Source organism: Ambystoma mexicanum, chromosome 6q (genome assembly GCF_040938575.1).
Source record: "Ambystoma mexicanum isolate Mex_15411 chromosome 6q, UKY_AmexF1_1, whole genome shotgun sequence".
NCBI lineage: Eukaryota > Metazoa > Chordata > Amphibia > Caudata > Ambystomatidae > Ambystoma > Ambystoma mexicanum.
Genome location: NC_090937.1, coordinates 341,122,250 through 341,145,508, shown reverse-complemented (window position 1 = coordinate 341,145,508; position 23,259 = coordinate 341,122,250). Strand labels below are relative to the sequence as shown.

General features: G+C 43.5%; 1 protein-coding gene across 2 annotated transcripts in view; it reads left to right on the top strand.

The window, feature by feature from the left end:
- Positions 1-18,797, top strand: part of RAD23B (RAD23 homolog B, nucleotide excision repair protein) — a 452,986-nt gene extending 434,189 nt beyond the window's left edge. For both annotated transcript variants that reach the window (XM_069630819.1, XM_069630820.1), the window contains one exon: positions 17,581-18,797. In XM_069630819.1, coding sequence (XP_069486920.1) covers positions 17,581-17,694 — 114 coding nt within the window. In that variant the 3' untranslated portion in view covers positions 17,695-18,797. The remainder of the gene's footprint in view (positions 1-17,580) is intronic.
- Positions 18,798-23,259: the final 4,462 nt, after the last annotated feature.

Here is a 23,259-nt window from a genome sequence, read left to right as displayed (position 1 = left end):
GCAGCAAGTCTCGGGAGAGAAGGGAATTCACGTTTACCCCTACCTGGACGACTGGTTAATCAGTGGCAGACGCTGTGAGCAGACAGAGCACAGCGTCTCATGAATGGGAACGGAAGTCCTTCAAGAGATCTTCACCCTTTGGGGAACCCCTCAAGTGGATCTGATCGCTACCAGGGTCAGCCGGAAGTGCGAGCAGTACTGCTCAAGGGAATTTCCCTCAAGAGGAGCACTAGGAGACTCGTTTGTGGTGGACTGGGAATTTCCTCTACTGAACGCGTTTCCTCCAGTCCCTCTGATTTCTCACGTAATCAGGAGGTTAAGAAAATTCAGGAAAACCATGACTCTAATTGCCCCGGATTGGGCCAGGGGAGCGTGGTACCTGGACCTTCTGGGCATGTCCATCTGCCCTCCAATATGTCTTCCACAAAAGGATCTCCTCTCGCAAGAGGAACTTCGGGTTCTCCATCCAGAGGTCAAAACTCTCAGCCTTCACGCATGGCTTCTGAGAGGCTGATATAAGGATGGGGACCTACCGAATGACTTAATGGAGATTTTGCTTTCGGCTAGAAGACGAGCAACAAAATCCTTGTACCGGTGTCGTTGGAATAAGTTCAGTAACTGGATTAAGGACAAGGATGTGGATCCATTACAATGTAACACACGTATGGTTCTCTTTTCTTCTACATTTGGCCAATTTGGGGCTCCAAGTTGGAACCATAAAAGGATACTTGGCAGCGCTTTCTATTTTCAAGCGCTCATCTGAAGGTTTCTTATTTTAAAATGCCCTTGGTTATCCAATTTCTAAAGGGACTGACACATGTGTACCCTCCAACTCCTTCCAAGTACCTATTTGGGATTTAAATTTAGTTGTAAAATTTCTCACAGGTACCCCCTTTGAGCCTTTAAATTCTTGTCTATTAAGGCTTCTCACTTTGAAGACAATTTTGCTGGTGGAAATTGCATCAGCCCGCAGGGTGAGTGAGTTGCAGGCACTCTCTTGTAAGCCTCCTCACAACGTCTTCCATAGAGACAAAGTAGCTCTTAGGGTCAGACCCTAATTCTTAACGAAAATGGTCTGATTTCCACCTGTCACAGAAAATTACTTTACCTTCTTTCTATCCTCCTCCACATGCGAGTATAGATGATGAAAGACTACACAGACTGGACCCAAAGAGGGCTCTCAGTTTCTACATCTCCAGATGAGCTAAATTCCAACAAAGTGACCAACTGTTTGTCGGATATACTGGACACACATGGGGCTTAGGAGTATCAAAACGACCACTATCCAGATGGGTACTTTTAGCAATTATGGAGTGCTATAAATTGGCTGGAAAAGAGCTTCCGGATGGATTAAGTGCCCTCACAACCAGGGGTGTGGCAACTTCAAAGGCTCTTCAGAGAGGTATTCCGGTGCAGGATATTTGTGCAGCGGCCACCTGGTCGTCAATGCACACATTTGTGACACATTGCTTGGATTCAACATCTTATCAAGGCGGCCTCTTTGCAAAAGCTGTCCTTCACACGATTCCCAACTAATTTCTCTGGTACTCCCTCCTTCAAATTCTTACTGCTGCTTTGGGAGAGTATCTAAGATGAGGATTACGTGGGAGGACACAATCCATTTGAAGAAAGTTACTTACAAACTGTAGCGTTCTTTCGAGTGGATATTCCTCATCGACCCTCCCAACCTAACCCGCCGTACAGTTTACGCCAGTTGCACTTCAAGTTCCTTACGAACCAAAGGTCAAAGCCTAGTAAACTGATGCGGCTACTCCTATCGTAAAGACAGAACCGAGGCTAATGGGCGCGGCTCAAGCCCTCTAAGTACATCGACAGCGGCCGCATTGAGCACAGCGCCCTCGGGTGAAAATTTATTTTTTACGAATCAGCAAGCTGGAAATCTGTAGTCTAGCGCAACGTCTGTGATCTGGCCAGAAGCCTCCCCCAGGACCCTCCAGAAGCAGGACGACCAGAGCTAGAGCCCCCTGACTTAAGGAGTGAAGGAAGCCCAACTGGCATCGAAGATCCCAGGTGGTGCTGTTTACCGAGCGCTGAAACTGTGAAGTGCAGCTGATCCGAAAAGAGTCCTCCCTCTTGTCCCCACGACTGAGGCCCAGTAACCCAGGATCTGCATCAATGCAACCAGACAGAAGCCAGCTGGACCACTCTTCTAAAAAAACGATACTGTTCTGACTTGGGGTACTTGCCTCAGTGTCTTTTCTCTTCTCAGTTGAGACTTGCAGTAGCTACTTTGCTAGAGTTGATTTCAGCTCTACCCTTCAAAAGTGTAACAGCTGATGACCCTACAGTGATTTTTCTTCAACTAACTCTAGAACGTTGTGCAAGACTTTATCTAAGAAGTGCCGCAGCTCCATAGACTGTGCTCCAATTGACTTTGGCTGTCCTGGCTCCCTACAGACTCTCCTAGTCCATGTGACTTTGATACTTACTGTCCCTTGTAGGTTATCACTTGGTTTTTAACTGTTATTGCTGGGAAAGGTATTTATCTAGAAATCATTAAAGTGCTCACATGCTCTGAGAACCTGTTTAACCTTTTTGCTTCCCTTAACATTTCCTTTCTGCAAAACCTCAGAATCTACAAAGTGTACTAGTAATAAATAAATAAATGCCATTACTGTCCAAGTTGGTGAAGTCACCTCAGGGTGAAGGTGGTGTGTAAAAACATCTCTAAAGAGTATCTACTAGCTTTGTTTTGATTCTGGAAAAGGATTTGATTTTAAAGTATATTTGATGCACATATTGCCCTTTTTAAAGTGCTTATTTAAAAACTACTGTTAAATAATTATTTATAACAAAAACCTTGAGTGTGTTACTTGACTACTTGTATTGGTGGATTTCATTGCTACAGCTCTACAACTCGCTTTTACCCCTCTTGAGATAAGCCTGACTGCTCAGTCACACTACCAACTTGTGTAGTACATGCCTATACCAAAAGGTGGGTTACCTAATACCAACAGGATAAGTGTTGTGTATTCTCCCACAGGGTTACTACATCAATTATTGCCCAACACATTTTTCCATCCCCTTTTTCACCCCCTCTCCTAGTGAGACCCCACACACTTTTCTTCGCTTCTGGACCTTTTTCTTTGATCCAGAATGACTAGAGCCTTTTTCCACTTATTTTTATGGGTTCTGTGGTTTGGAACGCTTCTTCGTGTTTTACTGTCCTATGGAGTCTACTTTCCTCACTATCTCTTTTTATGGCATATGTATTTTTCTTTTGCAGCACACAGCTCCTTATGGGCACTGTTGCTGGGGACCATTTGGGTCCTCCTTTGAGATTCTTTACTATAATCCTAGAGTAACAGTACAGTTAAGGATAGAGGGATACTATTGTGTGAATTTTCTACTGCAGGCTATGTCCATAGCCCCGGTTATTCAGAATAGGGGTCACCCAAGTACTAACTTGGTGGCTCCTTTCTTTTTCTGCCATTACTAGTGTGGTTGTTCTTTGTCAGCCCTTCTACCGCCCTGGGAGGGGGGAGGTTGGGTGGGTGGATGGGTGGTGTATGTGTATGTGTGTTTTGCCTTTGTCAGGACCCTTGGGTGTCCCTGCCTGGGGTCCATTTTGTCTGGGCAGGCAGGAAGGCGAGGAGTTGTTGTTCACTTCCCTGCCTTTTGTCTGCCTGAATGGAACCAGCTCCCACTGAGGGTCTGGCTGTCCTGATTCTTTGCCAATGATAAATTTCCTTTTTCAAAGTTTCTGTTTTTTAATAGTTATTGGTACAACGCTCACAAATAAAAGTGACATGTGACCACTTGGGAATCAACACAATTTTAGAAATAACTCAGACCGGGATAGCCTCTCTCGGTCTTTCACCTAGATAGGCGGCCTACCACTGCAAACCAGGGATAGCACACCATTACACAGGGAAATGTATTCTGTGTCGGGACATTTACCTAATTGACAGATTTATTAAATGAATGTTGAGTTCCTCTCACCAGCGTGTTCTCATGATCCATTTAGGGCACTAGAGAGGTAATGCTCCTTGACCCACAGGCCCAATAGTTAACTTTTTTTCCTCAGCCAGTTCATGCTGGTGGCCTTTTACACTGAACATTTAGAGGTACCATACATAATATTAAACACAAGCACAAGAAGGAGGTAACAGGAAAGACTAGTGCAATATGTCGGAGAATAACTATCTTGCTTTTGCGGAAGAGCTAGTGGAAGGAATCCAAGCAGCTCCATTGCTAGGTAATACAATTCTGCAGACCAGCATAGATGGCGACAAGTGAAACTAACTCAAGGCCTTATGAAAACATCTGATTAGGGTGGAGCTCTCATGACAGAATTCTTGCCTTTACATACAGACCCAAATGCTCTTCTGATACACATAGAGCTAAGAATATTCCTGGACAATATCCAGTTCAGAAAGGATTTGTCATTTATAACAAGTGCACAACACACACAGCGTGGAGTTAAACAAGGGTGCATACTAGCAGCTGCACTTTTCGATGTTAAAATCGGAACATCAAGGTTAGGCTGGCTAGGTTATGCCGATGACGACCTGTTGCTTGACTATACACCAAAAGGTCTTCAAGCTAAGTTTGATGCGCTAGCAAGATTTGCTAAACTGAACCATCTTAGTATTAATATAGGGAAAACCAAAATCATGAAGTTTCAAGCCCAAGCCAAAATGAGAAGTCAAAAGTGGTCTATTAATAGCCAATTGATTGAGATTGTTGATCAATACAAATATCTGGGGGTCATTGAGGACAAGCTTCGGTGGAGATCGTACTGAAATGAAACAAAAAGAAAAAGTAGGATAGCCACTATGGCTTTGAGTAATTTTATAGGTTGTCAAGGCAATCTATCTGTATGTACCATTTTAAGATTATACTCGCCTAAGATTGTGCTATGTCACTCTATGGGGTGGAAATCTGGGGAAGTTCTCTTAAAGAATTGGGGAAACTAGAAGCCAAAATCCTTAGGATATTAATACGAATGCCTAAATATCTTTCGAATGGATGGTGTCCTCCAACGCATTCCACATCTTTGACATGTAATGTCCATGATGTGGAATGCGTTGGAGGAACATCAGTCGAATAAACGTTACCAGTTGGTAAGTAACTGTTCTTCTCGAATATTTACTACTAGAATGTAATTTAAATAGTGTAAATTGCATTTTGCAATACATGATGGCAAGTTTATATGTGAAATTGATTAGATTAAACAATGACACATTTATTGTAGAGTTGATAAAACAATATGAAAAGTTGCAAAATAAACGAGACCTAATGACCATCCACAGATGGTGTGTAACATACTCGAAATGGTCTGCTGAAGATGTTACTAGTTGGCCACTGTACTCTATAGCCAAGATTAAGTGGCTATTGAAACCGTCAATATATGAGCTTGACAGAGAACAAAATGTGACCAACTTGGCGACAAAAACTAATAGTGGCATGTTTTTGGAGTTCTGGTCTTACACAAAATGTAAATCGCCGTACCAGGTATCCTATCCCGATTGTAAAACTATTCAACTATACTTAATGTTTAAATTTAATCTATGCAATACCTTGGAAACCGTGGGCGCAAGAGTGGGAATTCAAATAGAGCTGAGATATTGTAGACTATCTGGTATGAACATAATTGAGTCTGCCAAACATATTGTATGTGAATGCGAGAGTTTGAGTTCTATGCGGTTAAAACACTTATAAGCAAATGACAACTCACCGAACAATGGTAATTTGAGTGTAATATGGGAAAGTTTTTATTAAAGGGAAGTTATATGAATGCAGTTTTATCTATTTTAAAAGAAATGTCATTAGGTATATTTGATTTTAAATAGTTTTACCTTGCGAACAGGATTTTAAATTACTGTATGTGTATTGATCAATGTATGAATTTGTGTTTATATGTAAAGCCTCATTGGCTGTTTGAATATTATTAATAAGTGCACAAGAGATTGGCTGATCTTAATAATTAATACAGCACAAAGTGTCGGAGGATCTCATGCGCCAAATTCTGCATAAGCAAGATGAACTCAAAACCAAGACGATGATAGGTTTTAAGAAAAAACAAGTATTAGAAGCTGTCTTGAAGGAGTTGGAGGAATTCAACCTCCAACGAAGAAAATCCAAAAATTTAAAAACACATTGCAGCGGTCTCGCATGAGAAGGTTTAACCATACACCAGAGAAACCAACAAGACCAAACAAGAGGCACTTAGAGGCGGTAACAGAAGTATGACAAAAGATACCTGACCCCAGTTAACTGGAGCTTTTTCAAGCGTAAGTTCAGAAGAGGACAACAGAGTTGGCACCATGAACCAGGCGCAGAGTAGTAGTAGAAAGAAAAGAGGGGCCAAAAGGAATGTCCATTTCCAGAATCACAGGTACAAAATAATGTACAGAACCCCACTGCTCCCCCTTTTTTTTACAGCAGAAGAGCCGCGGACCGGACAGATGACACGACTCCCAGCAAATTATATGGAGCAGAGGTAGAGGCAGGTTCCTGCCACAGAATTATTAGTAGTCAATATATCAATGTATGAGGGATGCTACAGGCTTATATAACCCCTCTAAATTCGATCCTCCGGGAGGCAATATCACAGCGGAATCTATAACATTTGAAAAAGCCCTTACAAAATCATTGAAACAACTAGAGAAAAATCAAAAACTCAGATTTGGCAATTGCTGTAACTAAGAGAGAACAGCTCTCTTAGTGCTAGCCAACAACATTGAGATAACAATAAAACCAGCATGTAAGGACGGAACTGTGGTGATCATGGAATCTATTGAGTACCACAACATGGTCACTACGTTAATTGAGGACAGAGGGCTACATTCCTCTGCCTACAAACTCTACACCAACACTATGCAAACTTATCAACCCCTTGGTAGAAGAGGCACTCGGTGGCTTGGATTAGCATAAAGGAAGCCGAATTTCTGACACAATCGCCCACGCACACCTGCCCTGTATGCACTGTCTAAGATCCATAAGGGAACCAATCCCCCTCCTGGCAGACCCATAGTGTTGGGTATAGGGTCACTGTTAGAACCACTCTCCCAGTTTTCGGTCCACTTTCTCAAGGGAGAAGACCCATACATCAAATACACCACAGCCATGCTCACACTTTTAAATCAGAAATGATCCATGTACACAATGACTGGTCACATTAGACCTCGAGTCTTTGTACAAAACGATTCTGCAACAGGAAACACTGCTAGGGATTCAGAAAGTCCTGGGAAAGTGTATCCCGCCTCCAGAGGTTCCAATCCAACTAATTCTGCAATTCACTTAAATTGCACTCACTAAAAATGTTTGTGCTTAACAAACAGTTCTCTGAACAAGCCCCAAGCACGACTTTTGCCCCCTAATTTTGCCAACCTGCATGTAAGCGCCTTTGAGGAAGACAGCATGTATGAAAACGACTCTTTTGAACAACATCTAGACATATGGCGAAGGTATAGCAATATTTTCATTTTCACAGGTAATTATCAATTGGCTTCCTTTTTTGAATGGCTGAACACAAGGAACACACACCTCCACTTCACAATGACAAAGTAAAACCGCAATCCATGTATCTCTGCAGGACATGGTACTACGCAGACAATGGTCTACCACAAACACACAGACTGTAACGCTTTACTACAATTTGACAGCTACCATCCCTTGAGTCTTAGACAGAATCTACCTTTCGGACATTTCTTATGGTACAGTAGGAACTGTTGAAGTTGACTAGAATATGAACAAAGGGCAACTCAACTGAGTGATAAACTCGTGTCCCGAGGTTACCTGACATTTTATTTTCGTCATGCAGGCAAAAACGGGCTAGCAACATACCACAAGAAGTTACACTGCAGCAACACCGGCAACCTAACAATCCTAAGCAAGTGGTTACAGCTGTCCTAAGCAACGTTGCCTTAGTGAATCAACTTAGAAAGAAAACAGTCGACTATGGCCAATGCTCAATGTGGGAGACACTAATCTTGGAGGTACCAGATTTGCAATTAAAATATGGAAAATGTATGTGACCCCTTAGTACATAGTTACCAACAAATACCAGAACAGATTCCCTCAGACAACCCTATGGTCCATCCCACGGGCAACTGGACATGCACCCTTTGTGATCTGTTCAGTATGCCCGCAAACATCAAGAGGCAAACCATAGACATAGGATGGGCTGCACCATGGGTACAAAGAAGCTTTGCGAACTTTAACACACAAAACATGGTAAATTTTGATCACACATCCATGTAACCTCAGTTATGTAGGTATGACAGCATGTAAGATCGGGCAGTGAATTGTGGAGCACAAATCGTGCATCTGCACTAGAAGACTGACCACTCAAATGGTTGAACATTTTGTGGAGAAGAAACACTCAGAAAAAGTTCAAATGGACAATCATTGAACAAGTTGGAATACCACCAAGGGGTGGAGACATCAGTCTCCTCCAGATGCTAAGAGAACAAAATTTGATTTTTAAGTTGAAAACAGACAATCGGTTTGAATGAAGGTATCCCCTGGCAACGCTTAACCACAGCGTAGGCACTTGATAGAGCGTCGCAACATTACACTGTACGATCACAAAGCGCATGCAAAGTCGAAGAGGGGTGCACACTTATCTGACAGATGCTCCACAGATGCAGCTATCCAATGACTGAAGTGTCCATGACTCATACAGTCTTCTTACAGAACTAAGCCAACAAAGGTAACTTGGGCATCCAGATATCAGAGATCCAAGTCCCAAGCGAATGACAGAGGCTGGCTAATCACAAAATTCATGCCAATAATTAGATAATTCTTTTTGAAATAGAGGATTGGTTCCCTTGTCATTAGTCTTGATTCATTATGAGTAGTATATATTTTTTAAATTTTTCAGCATTTAGCCACACCATACCGACTAAGGACACCTACATCCATACGATCAGTATGGTAGTTTGAGACTGGCACCAGCAGGCGCAGATTAAAAAAGATGTCAGCCCCTCGAGACAGCAAAGAATTGAGAGGCATGCCAGTAAAATTGAAGAAGCGCAGTAATGGGAATAATGGAAATAACCACATCTGGTTCTTCAAAAAATGGTGGTAAAATATGCCAAGACAGCAATGCAGGCAAGATGGGAAACGTGCGATTTACGCATGGGAATGTTGGCACTTTAAAAACATGAAACCCACATCAAGCAACAGTGACCAAAGAGATTCTGAACTCGATAAAGTGGCATTCGTATTAGCTGACATACAAAGACAGAGCCATACCATCCACTCCAAGATGGCAGCTCTCCTAACCGTCCTAGAAGCATGAACCACAAGACCAACTCTGTGGTTACATTTGTATTATTTAATGCTTGTACTGATCGCCCTGGTTCACTTCAGACGAGCTGATCAGATGAGCAAGACGAACACCCACAGAGAAAGGGTAAGATGAATAATATTGAAACAGTGCAGATCACGTTCTATAAATAGATCAAACTGGATAACAATCGATCCAGTAAGAATGCTGACCGATTACTCTTAGCAACATACCACAGTGCTAGGGTGGTACATGACTGATGCTCGAACCAACCATCCTGACGAAGGTGGTAACATTTACTTTTATCACAGCGAAACCGGTTTACAACATAAATGGCTGTGTGAAAGCATAAACACACCTGGCAAAATAACCAGGATAACAGATTTAAAAGTGAAGGCTCTCCCCACCTGCTGTTTTCTGTCTTTGCCACTGATAAAAAAAATGTCTCAAGTTTCTGTTTTTAATAGATATTGGGACACCGGTCATGAATAAAAATGACATGAGACCAGTTGGGAACCAACACAAATTTAGAAGTAGCTTTTGCAGGGATAGCCTCTGTCTTTCACCTAGATAGGCAGGTCTACCACCTCAGACTATGGATAGCACACCATTACACAGGGAAAGTTAGTGTCTGTGTAGGGACATTTACCTAGTTGACCGGTTTACTGAATTAAAATTTAAGTTTCTCTTGCCAGTGTTTTCATGCTTCTAGTCTTTACAGGCATGGGAACTAAAGAATATATTTAATCCCATGGAACAGATCTGTACCACCACCACCACCCTTGGCTGATGAACCAGGCTCCACCAATCTGAGAACACAGATGAAATAACCCATGGGTACATTGTACAACCATGGCGGCCAATCTGCTCGAGGCTCCATGACCTTGTCCAATGGAGACCAGCATTTTAAAGTATCTGTGTGCCACAAGTATCCGTGTTCCACATGTGGTTCTGTACAAACTACCCAAATGTCCATCTATTGTGTGATTTCTAATCAGTAAGCTCCATCTGTGACAGTGTTGTAGGTAGCATTGGGAAAATCTTCAATGCATTCCCAAATATCGGTTGTGCATCTTACTGGCCGATAACCGATTTAATTCATGATCCAATCAGTGAAGTGCAGATTCAAACTTTGAGCGGCTTACCAGGCAAAAGCACAGCATATGGATTCCATAGTGAATGCCAGACCCCCTTTCATACCTCTGGCCAGCTATGGCCATGCCAACTGTGCTCCCAACCAATGTACTTGCATAGCCTTTATCTAGTTTATGGGGTGTAAAAACAGCTATGTTGTGGTGTCTTGCTGGACTTCTAGAACCAGCTTGTTGTTTTAAGGAGAATCACAGGGAATCAAGTGGGTGTTCACTGAACACAAAATGGCTGCAGCAGCCCTCTACAAATGCATGCCTTGAGATCAGACAGTAAAATCCACAAGAGGAGTTTGTTGTCATGGTGGAATAAAATGCTAATGGGGCACCTTGACATGGGAGACATGGGACCCCTAGGGGCACATGGAACAGTTATATTGCCGGTCACATCCTGGATAGGATGTCACTGGTGGCAAGTGATGCCCACAAACTAGTATTGGAAGCTAACAATGTTGTGGGACTTGTAGGTCATGCTGCACCTTTGACAAAGTATGGTGACACGATTAAAGGGTCCCCTTCTCCAAGAGAAAGCTCATCCCTTTGAATTGCTGACGAACAAAGGCGTTCCACTCTCGAACAGACTGTGACCTTTTGAAGGACCACACTAAGCAACCAAAGAAATTTGAATAGACTGGGGCTGCAAAATCACTTTCAAATGTATTTTGTCCTCCCATGTATTCCTGATCTTTAATATATCCAAGACTACTTGCATTCTTCAGAATTGGTTGTCATAGGCTCGTGAGTCATGCAGTGTCTCGGCATGTCCTTCGATGGCCTCTGTAGCATCCCTTGTCATGACGTTGACACTGGTATATGTAGCATGCACATAGACGTTATTTTAGTTCCTTTTTTCTGCATGCTGTGTGCATTTGGAGCTATCGCCTCAGCAAAATTTCAATTGTGTTTTCACTTCAACTCGATTTGATATTCATTCGACATGTCCTTGAAACCGAAGACTGAATTTAAGCGGTGTGCAGACTGGGGCAAAAATGTCCATTACAGACCTACAGTGTCTTGACGTGGTGTTTGGCCACAAAGTGGACTGTGGCTTGTGTCAATCCATGACAGTCAAGGCCTTGTGGGAAAGGAAGGGGAAACCTGAAGCAGGTAAGCCCTCTCCCAAATACCCATCCATTACTCCGTCCAAAAGAAAATAGTCCTGACTCGAGTGATGTATCCCACGAGAAAGTTTCCTAAACACCAAAGACGCTCGTTCACGACGCTTGTCCTCTCACAACAAAGTAAGAAGCGACGTCACAGATCCTCGTTGGCTTCATCCTCCTCTCCCGATAGTCTTCCCTAAACAAATCTTTGACTCCTGCAGAATGTAAAGATTTCTGCTTAAAAATGCTTCACATTTTTTCAGAGACAGGCTCCACTGAGTGCCTCTCTCAAGGAGTTGGGGATATCAAGCCAACCCTCCGCATCTACGAAGACCAGTAGGGAGTCTTGTGTGTCCCATGTGCCTAAGAGCATGGGAAGAGCGGCTTTTCTACAAGAGTCTTGTTCCAAATGTAAGAAACCGACCTCGTACTCCAGGAAGGAAAAAGAATTGAGGCCTTCACCTCCAGTCTCGAAGCTTTCATTAAAGTTATTGAAGCTGTTGAGTGTCCCCTGAACCATCGATGTACAAAATCAAATTGAAACCATTCAAGCATTTAAAGCCATCGGCTCAATCACAGACTGCTTCTGCGAAGTCATTGAGACCCTCTGTGCCTTAAACATCTGGGCATTCTGTGCCTTTTGAAGGCTTTAAAACCCCTACCTTGACCAGATTTCTTCAGGTCTATGGGTTCCATCTTCGAGGAGGATGCAGAGGAAGACCAAGCTCCATTTGTGTTTGAGTTTGGAACATCCAATGTCCCAGAAGAGCTTATACCTTCAAATTCTAAAATGCTAAATCTAGTAGAGACACAGAGACCAGCAGTTGGGAGGCATCTCCTGAAACTGACTTCGGGAACCCAGAGGTGTCTGGATATTCTGATCCTTTCTATAGTTCAGTAAGAAGTAAAGTTTATGAATATTTAGGGTGGTCAAAACCCACTTCAATTGTGGAAACTGACGACCTTACTGATATTTTAGATGGCAGTCCAGAAAAGGAAGCTGTTAGCCCTTCATGCTGCTTTAAGGGTGAGGGTAATGGAAAATTGGCTGAAGCCAGTTCCCATAGCCCCTGTTAATAAGCTGTTGGCTAAATCTTACAGAACGGTGGCATCCAACACCAGTGGCTCAGGCTGCAAGAGTATCTTTACAGTCTGTGACTTACCCTTCATCTCCTGCCGACAAAGACAATCGGAAGGTTGATTCACTGGGAAAGAGCATGTTTTAGTGCAGGAAGCATGGCATTGAAATTGGTGAATCTTTCTTTCTGGGTCCCTTTCTGGCTCCCTTTCTCTCTCTCTGGCTCCATGTGCAGCAGACTATATACCGGATCCAAGACTAGAAGTATGCCCTGAGACAAACTTAACAGTCTAGTCTGGATACTGTGGATTCAGTAAGTAGCTCTATAGCTGCCAGTACTGTGTAAGACTCATGGCTCGGAGTCAGGATTTTCGGCGGATGTCCAAGCACGTTTGCTAGACATGCCCTTCGATGGTACTTCACTTTTTGGCAAAAAGGGTGACAACAGCTTGGAGAAGCTGAAGGCTTCAAGGGCAGCAGCTAAATCTTTAGGGGCGGTAGTCTGGCAACCCTCAGGACAAGGGTGGAGAGGACACCCTTTTCATTTCTTTTCTTCCAACTCTAGAGGAAGAGGACCGTTCTCACAAAGGGGTCAGAGGAGAGATCCTCCTAGAAACAGAGGAGGTAGAACTCCCTGTGCAACACCCACTGAATTAACCTTGGCTGCAAGTGGAGCAGCAAAATGACTCACCCTCAGGTCTGTGGTAGGAGGCAAACTGTTGCAGCATCTCCAGAGTTAGCGAAGCAGAACCTCAGATGCATGAGTGCTACAAACGGTAGCTGCCGGTTACTGCCTTCCATTCTAGAAGAAACCCCTGGATTGCCCCCCGAAAGCCAGATCTACCTTGGTTGCAGATCTGCTCCTCCAACAGGAGATTCTCATCCTGTTGGCAAAATATATTTGGGACCTGCAGCAGAGAGAAATCAGGGTTGGTATTCTCCCTCCTTCCTAATCCCCAAGAAGGACAGAGGCGTGTGACCCATCTTGGACTTTAGATGCATGTACATGTTTGTCAGGAATGACAAGTTCAAGATTGTAGCTCTTTTGCAGATCCTTCAGGCCCTTCGACTACAGGATTGGTTGGTTTCATTGGACTTCCAGGATGCTTACTTTCATGTGTCCATTCATCTGAAGCACAGAGTACCTGAGATTTGCAGTTCTCATTATCAGTTTCGGGCTCACCTCAGCGCTGAGTCTTCACCAAGCTTATGGTAGTGGTGGCAGCAAGTCTGAGAAGGGAGGGGATTCACATCTACCCCTACCTGGGCGACTGGTTGATCAGAGCTTGTTTTCTAGAACGGGCTCAGCCACCTCAGTCGCACCTGCCACTTCCTTCTCGTGCTGGGCTTCTCCCTGAACTTAAAAAGTCCCATCTGACACCTTCACCGATGCTTACATTTATTGGAGCAGTCCTGGATTCAGCCCCGGGAAAAGCTTTGCCACCAGAGTTGAGGGCTCAACATCTCTCGCAGATGGTCAAAAAATTTGAGTGCCCAACATCTCCCGACCTTTGACTTCCTAAGGTTGCTCGACCTCATGCCATCCTTCATTTGTCTGGTGCCAGATGCCTGTCTGAGAATGAGATCCCTTCAGTGGGCTCTCAAATCCCAGTGGTCTCAATTCCCCGACAGAATGACGAACCTTCTTCAGGTCCCGACAAAGGTAGCTCAGGATTTTCTGTGGTGGGCCAGCCGAGAGAATGTGATGAGGAGAACCTTTTTGGCAACCTTGGCCGGAGCTGACTGTTGTGACAGAGATGCCTCCCTCACAGGATGGGGAGTGCACATGAAAGATATTTCAGTAAGCGGACACTGGTGTCAGTCGGGGCCCAGACTTCATATCAACCGTTTGGAGCCGAGGGCAATCAGACTAGCTCCGATAGCCTTCCTGCCCTCAATATGACGGAAAAGTGTCCTGATGATAATGACGGACTTCAGTGGCCATGCACTCGAGGGGGGTGTAGGGTCACTAGCCCTGTGCGGAGGTGCAATTCAGCTCTGGTTTTGGGCACTGAGACAAGCAGTGTCTCTACTGGCAGTTCATCTAGCTATAGAAGAAAACATGGTGGCGGACACTCTGAGCAGGCAGAGTACGATCTCCCACGAGTGGGAGCTAGCTCAGCAAGTCTTTCTAGAGCTTCACCCTTTTAGGAACCCCTCAGGTGGTTCTGTTCATGACCAGTGTGAACAGGAAGTGCGAGCAGTTCTGCTCCAGGGAATTTCCCTAAAGAGGAACACTAGGGGATGCCTTTTAGTGGACTGGGAGTGTCCACTTCTGTGTGCATTTCTTCCAGTCCCCATCATTCCTCACGTAATCGGGGAGGTTGAGAAAGTTTGGGAAAACCATGATCCTGATTGTTCCGGATTGTGCCAGTTGAACGTGGTACCCCCACCTTTTTAGAGATGACTATCTGCCCTCCAATTTGTCTTCCCGAAAGTGAGGATCTACTCTTGCAAGAGGAAGGTTGGATTCTTCACCCAAAAATCAGGACTCTCGACCTTCACGCCTGGTGTCTGAAAGGGTGAGATACAAGGATTGAGACCTTCTAGAAGATGTGATGGAGGTGTTGCTTTTGGCTAGTAGACCAGCAACTAAATCCCTATACTGTTCAGTTGGAATACATTTCACAGCTGATGCAGGGAAAACAAATGTGATCCTTTCACATGTAAACTTCCACTGTTCGAACTTTCTTGCTTCACTTCACCCATTCTCGGTTAGAAGTGGGCCACTGTGCAGGGCAAATTTGGCGGCACTGTCAATTTTTAAGAACTCTCCTGACGAAGGATCATAATTTAAGGTGAGTGAAAGTGTAACAATTTCTTAAGGGTCTAACAAATGTGTTCCCGCCTACTTGAACTTGGTATTGAAATGTCTTATGGGAGCTCCTTTCGACTCAATACATTTGTATCCATTGAGGATGCTTACAATAAAGACAGCCTTTTTAGTAGCCATCACGTCTGCCCGTTTAGTGAGCTACAAGCCCGGTCTTCAAAGCCTCCTTTTAAAGCTACTTTGTCCTTGAAAAAGGACTTCAGAGTTCGATCTATTCTTCCGAAAGTTGTGTCGGAGTTCCACCTTTCACAACGTATACTATTGCCAACCTTTTAACCTCCTCCTCGTTAAGAGGAGAGACTCCATCGGCTGGACCCTAGAAGGGTACTAAATTACTATATTTCATGGCCAGCAAATGTTCACCAGGATGAGCAGCTTTTCGTTGGATACACTGGACAGAGGTTAGGTTTAGCGGTCACAAAAATAAACAATTTCCAGATTGATTGTCTTGTGTATAACCAAATGCTACTCTTTGGCAGGAAAAGATTTGGCTGACGTTTAGAGGATGCCTTTCATTAGCGGGATGGCTGCTTCCTAGGCTCTAGAAAGATGAGTGCCAGTGGAGGCAGAGCGGCCACCGGCTTGTCACTTCATACTTTCAGTACATTTTACTGTATAGACTCTTATTAGTAAAGGAAGTTAACTTTGGCAAAGCTGCCCTGCGTAACATTAAACAATTCTCAGCACCCTCTTCCTCACACAAACTGCTATGGGAATGTATCAAAGATGAGGAATATGTGGGAGGATGCAATCCATTCGTAGAAAAGTTATTACCTGCAATAACGTCCTTTTGATTGGATGTTCCTCCCAGCCTTCCCCTCTTGCTTGCCTAGAATTTCCATGCCTTACACCTTCCTTTCTTACAACGTCAAGAATGTCTCCTCCTATGGCGGAAGGGGAAAAAACTAGAATTGAGTTAATGGTCATTGCGTGTGCTTCATATACCAGCGTCGACGTCACGATTAGGGATGCTGCGGGAGCCGTCGAAGGATGTGACTCTATGCTGCTCGACCCTATGAAAAACAAAATTCCGAAGCAAGCAGACTAGGATATATCAAAGATGAAGAATATGTGGGAGGAACATCCAGTCGGGGGAACATCCAGTCGAAAGAACGTTACCACAAGTAAGTAACTTGTTCTTCTAAAACTGTCGGCCTACGTTCCATCGCCTTTCCTCCATACTCTATGGGTGTCGATGGCAGGGCCTTCTAGCACCACAAAAATTAGACTGCCAACTCAACCTTTTAGCTCCACATGTTTTGGACTAAAACACCAATCTGCTCAGTCAATGGCGAGTGATCTTCGCACTCGGTTCAAGACGTCTGCAGAGCCACAGGTTGCAGACCCCTTCTATAGGCTATGTGTTGTATGTGTTCAGAGTTGAATTGGAACTTGAACAATTGCACACCATTCACTGTTAACTCACTGCCTTTTAATATTTGTATTGTAGATGTTCCATTTTGCTGCAGCAAAGTAACAGAAGGTGATATAGATGCACATTGATCAACTGTGCTATAGCTTTCTGTATTTGCCAACTTTCTTTTATTTCTATGATGCTTTCAGTCTCTTATTAGCTGTTCAACATAATATATATATTAAAAAAAAGATGAATTCTTGGATGCCCTCATCTGACCTGCGCCCAAATGAGCTGAACTGTTTGGAGGTCAATCAGCAAGAGCTGGATTCCAGTCGGCATGAGGTCCGCCGTGATTTAGGCAACATATGCTCCATATGCATCTTTTTTTGCTATTAAATACGTCTTCCAGGGCTATTGTAATGTTAATGTACTGCCATCTCCAACATAAATGAATTGCAATGGCAACATTATCCAGGCAAAATCTGGTTTACACCGATTCCTGACCAGTCATTTACATTTACTGTGTTTTCCAAATCCACCATTAACATCAATGCTGCTAGCCCCCTCAGAATTGTCTATTTAGTTTTTCCAAGTGTGGTAAGATTGTGATATTTTGTTATATAAAATGGAAATTGCTGAGAATGTTGCAAAACCAAACCACGCGTATGTAAGCCCAGACTTGTCATTTAGTTGGATTTCGTAACATCTGATCTTGTAAATCTAAACTATATGGATTCCCTTATGTAGAAACTTTGCAAGTTCCTAATTGCATCTAACTGACTTTATTTTTTTTCATTTGCAGTTAAAGGCTTTAGGGTTCCCGGAAGGACTTGTTATTCAGGCATATTTTGCTTGCGAGAAGAATGAAAATTTGGCTGCTAACTTCCTTCTACAGCAGAATTTTGACGATGACTGAAAGCAAGAGACTTGCACCTTTTATCTCATACTTCACACCGTGCATTACACTATATCTCTTCACCGGGAGATCATATCCACAATATTTGGTGTGGGGGGAGGGCTGGAACTCTGAGAAGATAAAAGGCAATGTTGCAGCAGCGAGAAGTGTAGCTCAAGCCTGTTTAACAGAGGAGCAGCAGCAGTCCACATGTAATATAAAATACTATACAACCAAAAATCCGCTTTTGCAGGCGTTTAGTTCTTTGTATAAACGTTTGGCTATTTTGTTCTAGGTTTTCACCATTTACTTTTAGCGCAGTAGATCCAAAATGTAGCATAATGCTCTGCTTTCAGATATTTCTTCTTTCTTTACATTGATTTTTTTGAAAATGGCCTCTATGCTAGCTAAAGTCTGTATCCCAAGGTTACACTGGATGATGGCTTTCTGAAATCTATGAAGGGATAGGAGCAATTTAAGCAGAGATGCCAAAATTGTTGATTTTTCTGATTTGAAAGGACCTGTATCAAATTTTGTGCAAATAAAAACGTTGCGCTTTAATATTAAGGATTTAAAATAGTTTACTTGCTGTTTTATAGAGATAAAAAAAAATCCTAATCAGTGAATGTGAGATGTCCTATTTCTTGAAATGATTTGAGAAGCTGTACGCATACAGGCAACTTATTTTCCTGTTTAAATATTTTTGTTTTGGAAAAATGGTAGCTTATCAAATTACTGTTTACTTCAATGTCCTATTGCAGTAAAAGTTTTAAAACAACTGATGCATGTTGCAGAATATCCTTGTTTGCTTTTTTTAGTTTTATGAGAATATTTCTCTTTATGCTTTTCAGACCAAACGTTTATAAAGTGACACCTTAATTTGGCCTACAATGATTTTTACAGTTTGAAAGAAAATGCATTTATTGAATTCCTGTTTTATCATCTGACCAGAGTTTGTATTGGTATTGTTGATACTTCCGCAGTAAGATTGAGTGGTTGTGTTAATGTTGGATTACAGAATGCAGAGTGCTTTTTTTAAAATTTCAGTGGCATGAATAAACTTAATTGCAACAGATGTAAAATCAACCTCCTCCCAAACAGTTACTATAAAATTGTAAAACATCTTTGTGCTGAATGATTGTTTCACATTTTAATTCTTTAAAACAATAATCTGAAGAAAGTATGTGGCATTTTGATTCCACCAGAATTGGGAAGCACCATCAATCCGATGACATCTCCCGTTAATGTCAGAATAAACTTTTCACTTTGCAGAAGTGCAGTTGAAAGCGCAAGTATAGTCGTTCCTGCAGAAAACCAAGGTCATCTTTGAAAGACCATGAGGCGGTCTACAGTAGTTAAAAAGAAAGCTGAAATTAGCTGCTCTGCTGCCATCTTAGCTTTTAGTTGAGTAACTGTTGTTCCTCGTCTGTCACTTCTAAAAGAAATCACCCTCCCACAGTAACTTAGTGTTTATTGCTTCTAAAAGAAATGACCCTCCCACAATAACTTAGTGTTTATTGCTTTTGCCTCCGGAGTACTGCAGTAGTTGAATCCTGCACTTACTTGGCCACTACTTGTGACCGATTAAGATTAATCTGTCCCCAGCGCAGGCACCGCCTTTGCAGTAGTGACCATGTGCCAAGATCCTTGGATATAGAATGGAACTGTGTGTCCCAAATCAGATGCCGTTCACATTAATCTCTGGGTTAAACTTGGAGCAAGCATGCCACACAAAGTAGGAACTGGTGAAGCTATATAAACTATTCAGACACAACTGTATCTCTCCCCACCTGCCCGCCGTTTGCTCTATCTCAATAAAAACCAATCCATGAGCTCAGCACTGCTTCGAATAGTTCCTTGTTCATCTATTATGTTTTTGTAATCTGTATTACCTTATGGTTGTCCCTTGGCTGGTTAGACCAATCGGTGGAAGGAAAGGAGTCTTATTAAGAGGTTTGTGTTTAACCTTTACTTGAATGCAAAGAAATGTGGCCACATGCACACTTTTTCAGGAAGGGTGCGCCACAATCCAGCTGGCTAAGACTTGAAAGGACTGGACCATTGCCTTGAAATGTTTGTAACGTGGCATTTTAACATTTGTGTCTGATGCACAGATTTTGCATGGTTGATACCAGTTGACTTTACCTGTAAGCAACATGAGAGCTGGACAATGTAAGGCTTATGAGCTAGTACATTTTATACATTGGAGGTCATGTATGGTTGTCCACCATTAGATCTTTCATAAGTTCATATGCTTTGAATGCCTTCCATTCAGACTAAATCCTCGGTATGTATATACAATACAAAACCTCAAATCAGTAGCCTATCTTCATTAAGGAGACATTCATCTCTGCCCAATGAGGTCGCCAATCCAGGCCATCATTTTGAACTTCTTTAACCATTTGCAGTATGCCTAGAAGAGCTCATCTATTTATTTTGTTAATGTTACTTTACTTGTGTGTCAGAGATTTTCAACTTTAAAAGCTTCAGTGCTTGAGCAATTATACTCTTTAGTCCTTTTCATCTGCTGGTTTGACTGCACAGTTGGCAGAACAGACCCAGTCGTGACGAAGCATCAGGCATATTGGAGGCTGAAGGTTGGATGTAGAAAGGCCCTTATGTGGCAAATCATTCTTTTTGTAAGGATTGAGAGGTGCTTCAAAGTGTTGCAGAAAGACCCACTGGAGGGATTTGTCTTCATCCATACCACGTCACTGAGGATTGAAGCATCTGTAAAACATGGTAATAAACACATTAACAGCTCCTCCACCTGGTGATGCCACTCTAAAGGTGTGTCTGTGAGAGTAAAACTGGCTAAATGCCAAGACCTGCCCTGGTTACTAAGACACTAACCTCACTGTCATCTGCCTTCCGTCCAAAGTTCATCCCATCCTACAATGGGACGAAGCAGGGTAAGCCTGGAACTTCCTTAACTCCTGCCATAGAAAATGCAGTAAACCAACTCAACAGCTTACCGATGCAACTGCCTGACGCTTCAAGCCTGAATGAAAGTCACCAGCTTTAAACACAAGTTCTGTCTAGGATGTGGGCATGTCCTATTGATGGCGATCTCGTCTGAAAGGAAGTGGGTGACCACCTTTAGGGCTGTTAATACAGAATAGAAAGTGCTGTCCTTGTTAGTAACGTGTTGGCCCCTTTGGAACATCATGTGTTCAAGGTATAAAAGGCAAGGGCACTGAGAAGGGGTATTCCCTTATAGTGACAGTATTCCTCAAGTACAAAACCCTATGTACCTAGAGTGCAGTCTCCCTACTCTGGGTTGGATATGAGTATGCCTCAAACTCTTCAGACGGCCATCTGCCACCCAAGTCAGAAATCATGCTAGTTGCCATGTGCCCAGTGCAAAAAGTTAATGTACAAAATGGCGCCTTTTCACCCAAGTCAGAAATTGTGCTAGTTGCCATGGGCCCAGTGCCAAAAGTTAATGTACAAAATGGCGCCTTTTCATCTGGCATTTGGAGGATTCCTCCCAACACTTCTAAACCAGCTTACCATATAAAATACCAAAAGCACTTCTTTTTGGTGACGAAGGGGGACGGGTTTCCAGGAGTACAAAATATGTCCAAACCCACAAAAGTAGTCCGTGGGAAAATTAAATTTTACACTACATACCTGAATATTTGAAGAAATATTGGTTTAAAGCATATTAAAACAGCAGGTTTTGTAGAATTAAATAGGTGGCGCTTCAACATAAGTGTATGCCATAGAGATTTGTTATCAGCGCATTGCATACCTTATTATTGAAAAGGGGCATTATAGTCAGGTAATTTTAATCATTTTTAAAGCGCACTAAGCCTGTGGGCATCAAGGTGCTGTTACATCCAGTTACACATACAAACAAATTTAATTGTAGGGTACAGTGTTCGAGTTCAGGTCAAGTTTATGCATATCACCGCCCATGTGGAGTTATGCAGAAAGCAAGGTTTTTAGTTTTCTCCAGCATTGGATCTTTCATGGATTCACATGCTTAGAATATTCCCCGTCGTCAGACTGGGACCCCTCGGTACACATATATAGCCTTTTCCTATAGGAAAACTTTCGACACTTTTGTGTCCTATCTACGTCCTTTTAGGACCCGCCTACGCATGCTCCGTAGGCCGTCCCAGTATAAGAGGCCCGCCCCCGCGGTTCCCCTTCAGATTTCAACCGTCTCCAAAGTAGTGGGATCTCCTCGCGTGTCTTACTATTTTGTACAAGGTTGCGTTACTGGAATTTGAGTACAGAAAATGTCCTCCGTGTCAGGAAAAGCGCTGTTCCGCCCATGCGCGACGTGCGGCTTGAAAAAAGTTTACGAGGGGGACGGACATATGGATTGTATATATTGCCTCCACCCTCATCATTCGGCAGATAACTGCGACATATGCAAAGGGTTTTCTCAAAAAACCCTCAAAGACCGCAGTCGATGACTGGTGGCATGGCTGAATGAGTGAGCGGGGGCATACCCCCCTTCGGAGGTAGGCTCCACATAATCGGCGAAAACATCACGCCGCGCTACCTCGTCGGAACCACCGGCGAAGAAATCTCAACCGACAGAAAAAGAGTCGTCTGGAAGCCACTCAACTAGAGACTCCTCGTCAAAGAAATCATCTTCATCAAAGGAAAGGAAATCCTCCTCGGGCGATCATCATAGATCGACCACGAGTCGAGAGTCGAGTAAAAGCAAGCCAAGTGTGGAAAAGGCGGGACCGCCAAAACCACCTGCTAAGTCACCGTCGTCGACGGCGGCCCAGTCATCGGCCTCCACCCTGCCACTTACGCAGGTGGCATCCACCGTCCCACCGACGTCGACGATGGCCTCGTCGACGGGGGTTCTACAGGAGGCCTGAAGTTTTTGATCCGACCCCCCCGGATACTTTACTACAAGAACAGGCTGTGTTGCTGTCCTCGGAGGACGAGAATGAGAGAATAGCTGGCCCAGCAGACCTAGGGCTACGAGTGGCTGACAAGTCGTTGACGAGGGGATCCGTTATACCAGTATCTGCCCCTCTTCTCAATCCTCAATCTGTTTTGTTGTTGGAAATTCTGTCCACGCTTCAATCGTTGTTAGTCGTTGGACCAGAGACTACCTCAGGCAAACCTGCCGCAGTCACCCGTTGACGAGCCGGGCCTGTCCCGTCAACCTACGCACGCCAATCTCAGCACTGGCACAGGAGGAAGGTGAGCTGCCAGATTCGGAGTCTGACAGGGGAGCCATGTCGGATATCTCATCATCCCCCTCCAGGGATCCAACCTGGGAGTCAGAGGTGGAGTTGCAAACCCCTAGAAGCCCAGCTCACCCGTCCCCTCCGGACGACATTGCGTCATTCCATTCTATGATGGAGAAGGCATGCAAAGAATTTGGTTTGTCCCAGGAAGAACAGAAAAAGGACTGTTTTTTGTTCGACCACATGGGTAAGAGAAGGAGGTCTGTGTTCTCGATACCAATACTAGACCATGTATGGAAGGAGGGGTTGCAGACAATGCGTCACCCGTTTTCAGAGCCGGCAATGAAAGGACGCCTGGAAAAAAAGTTTAAGGCTCCAGAGTCTACCCCCAAGTGTTTATCCTCCCAACCAACGCCAGACT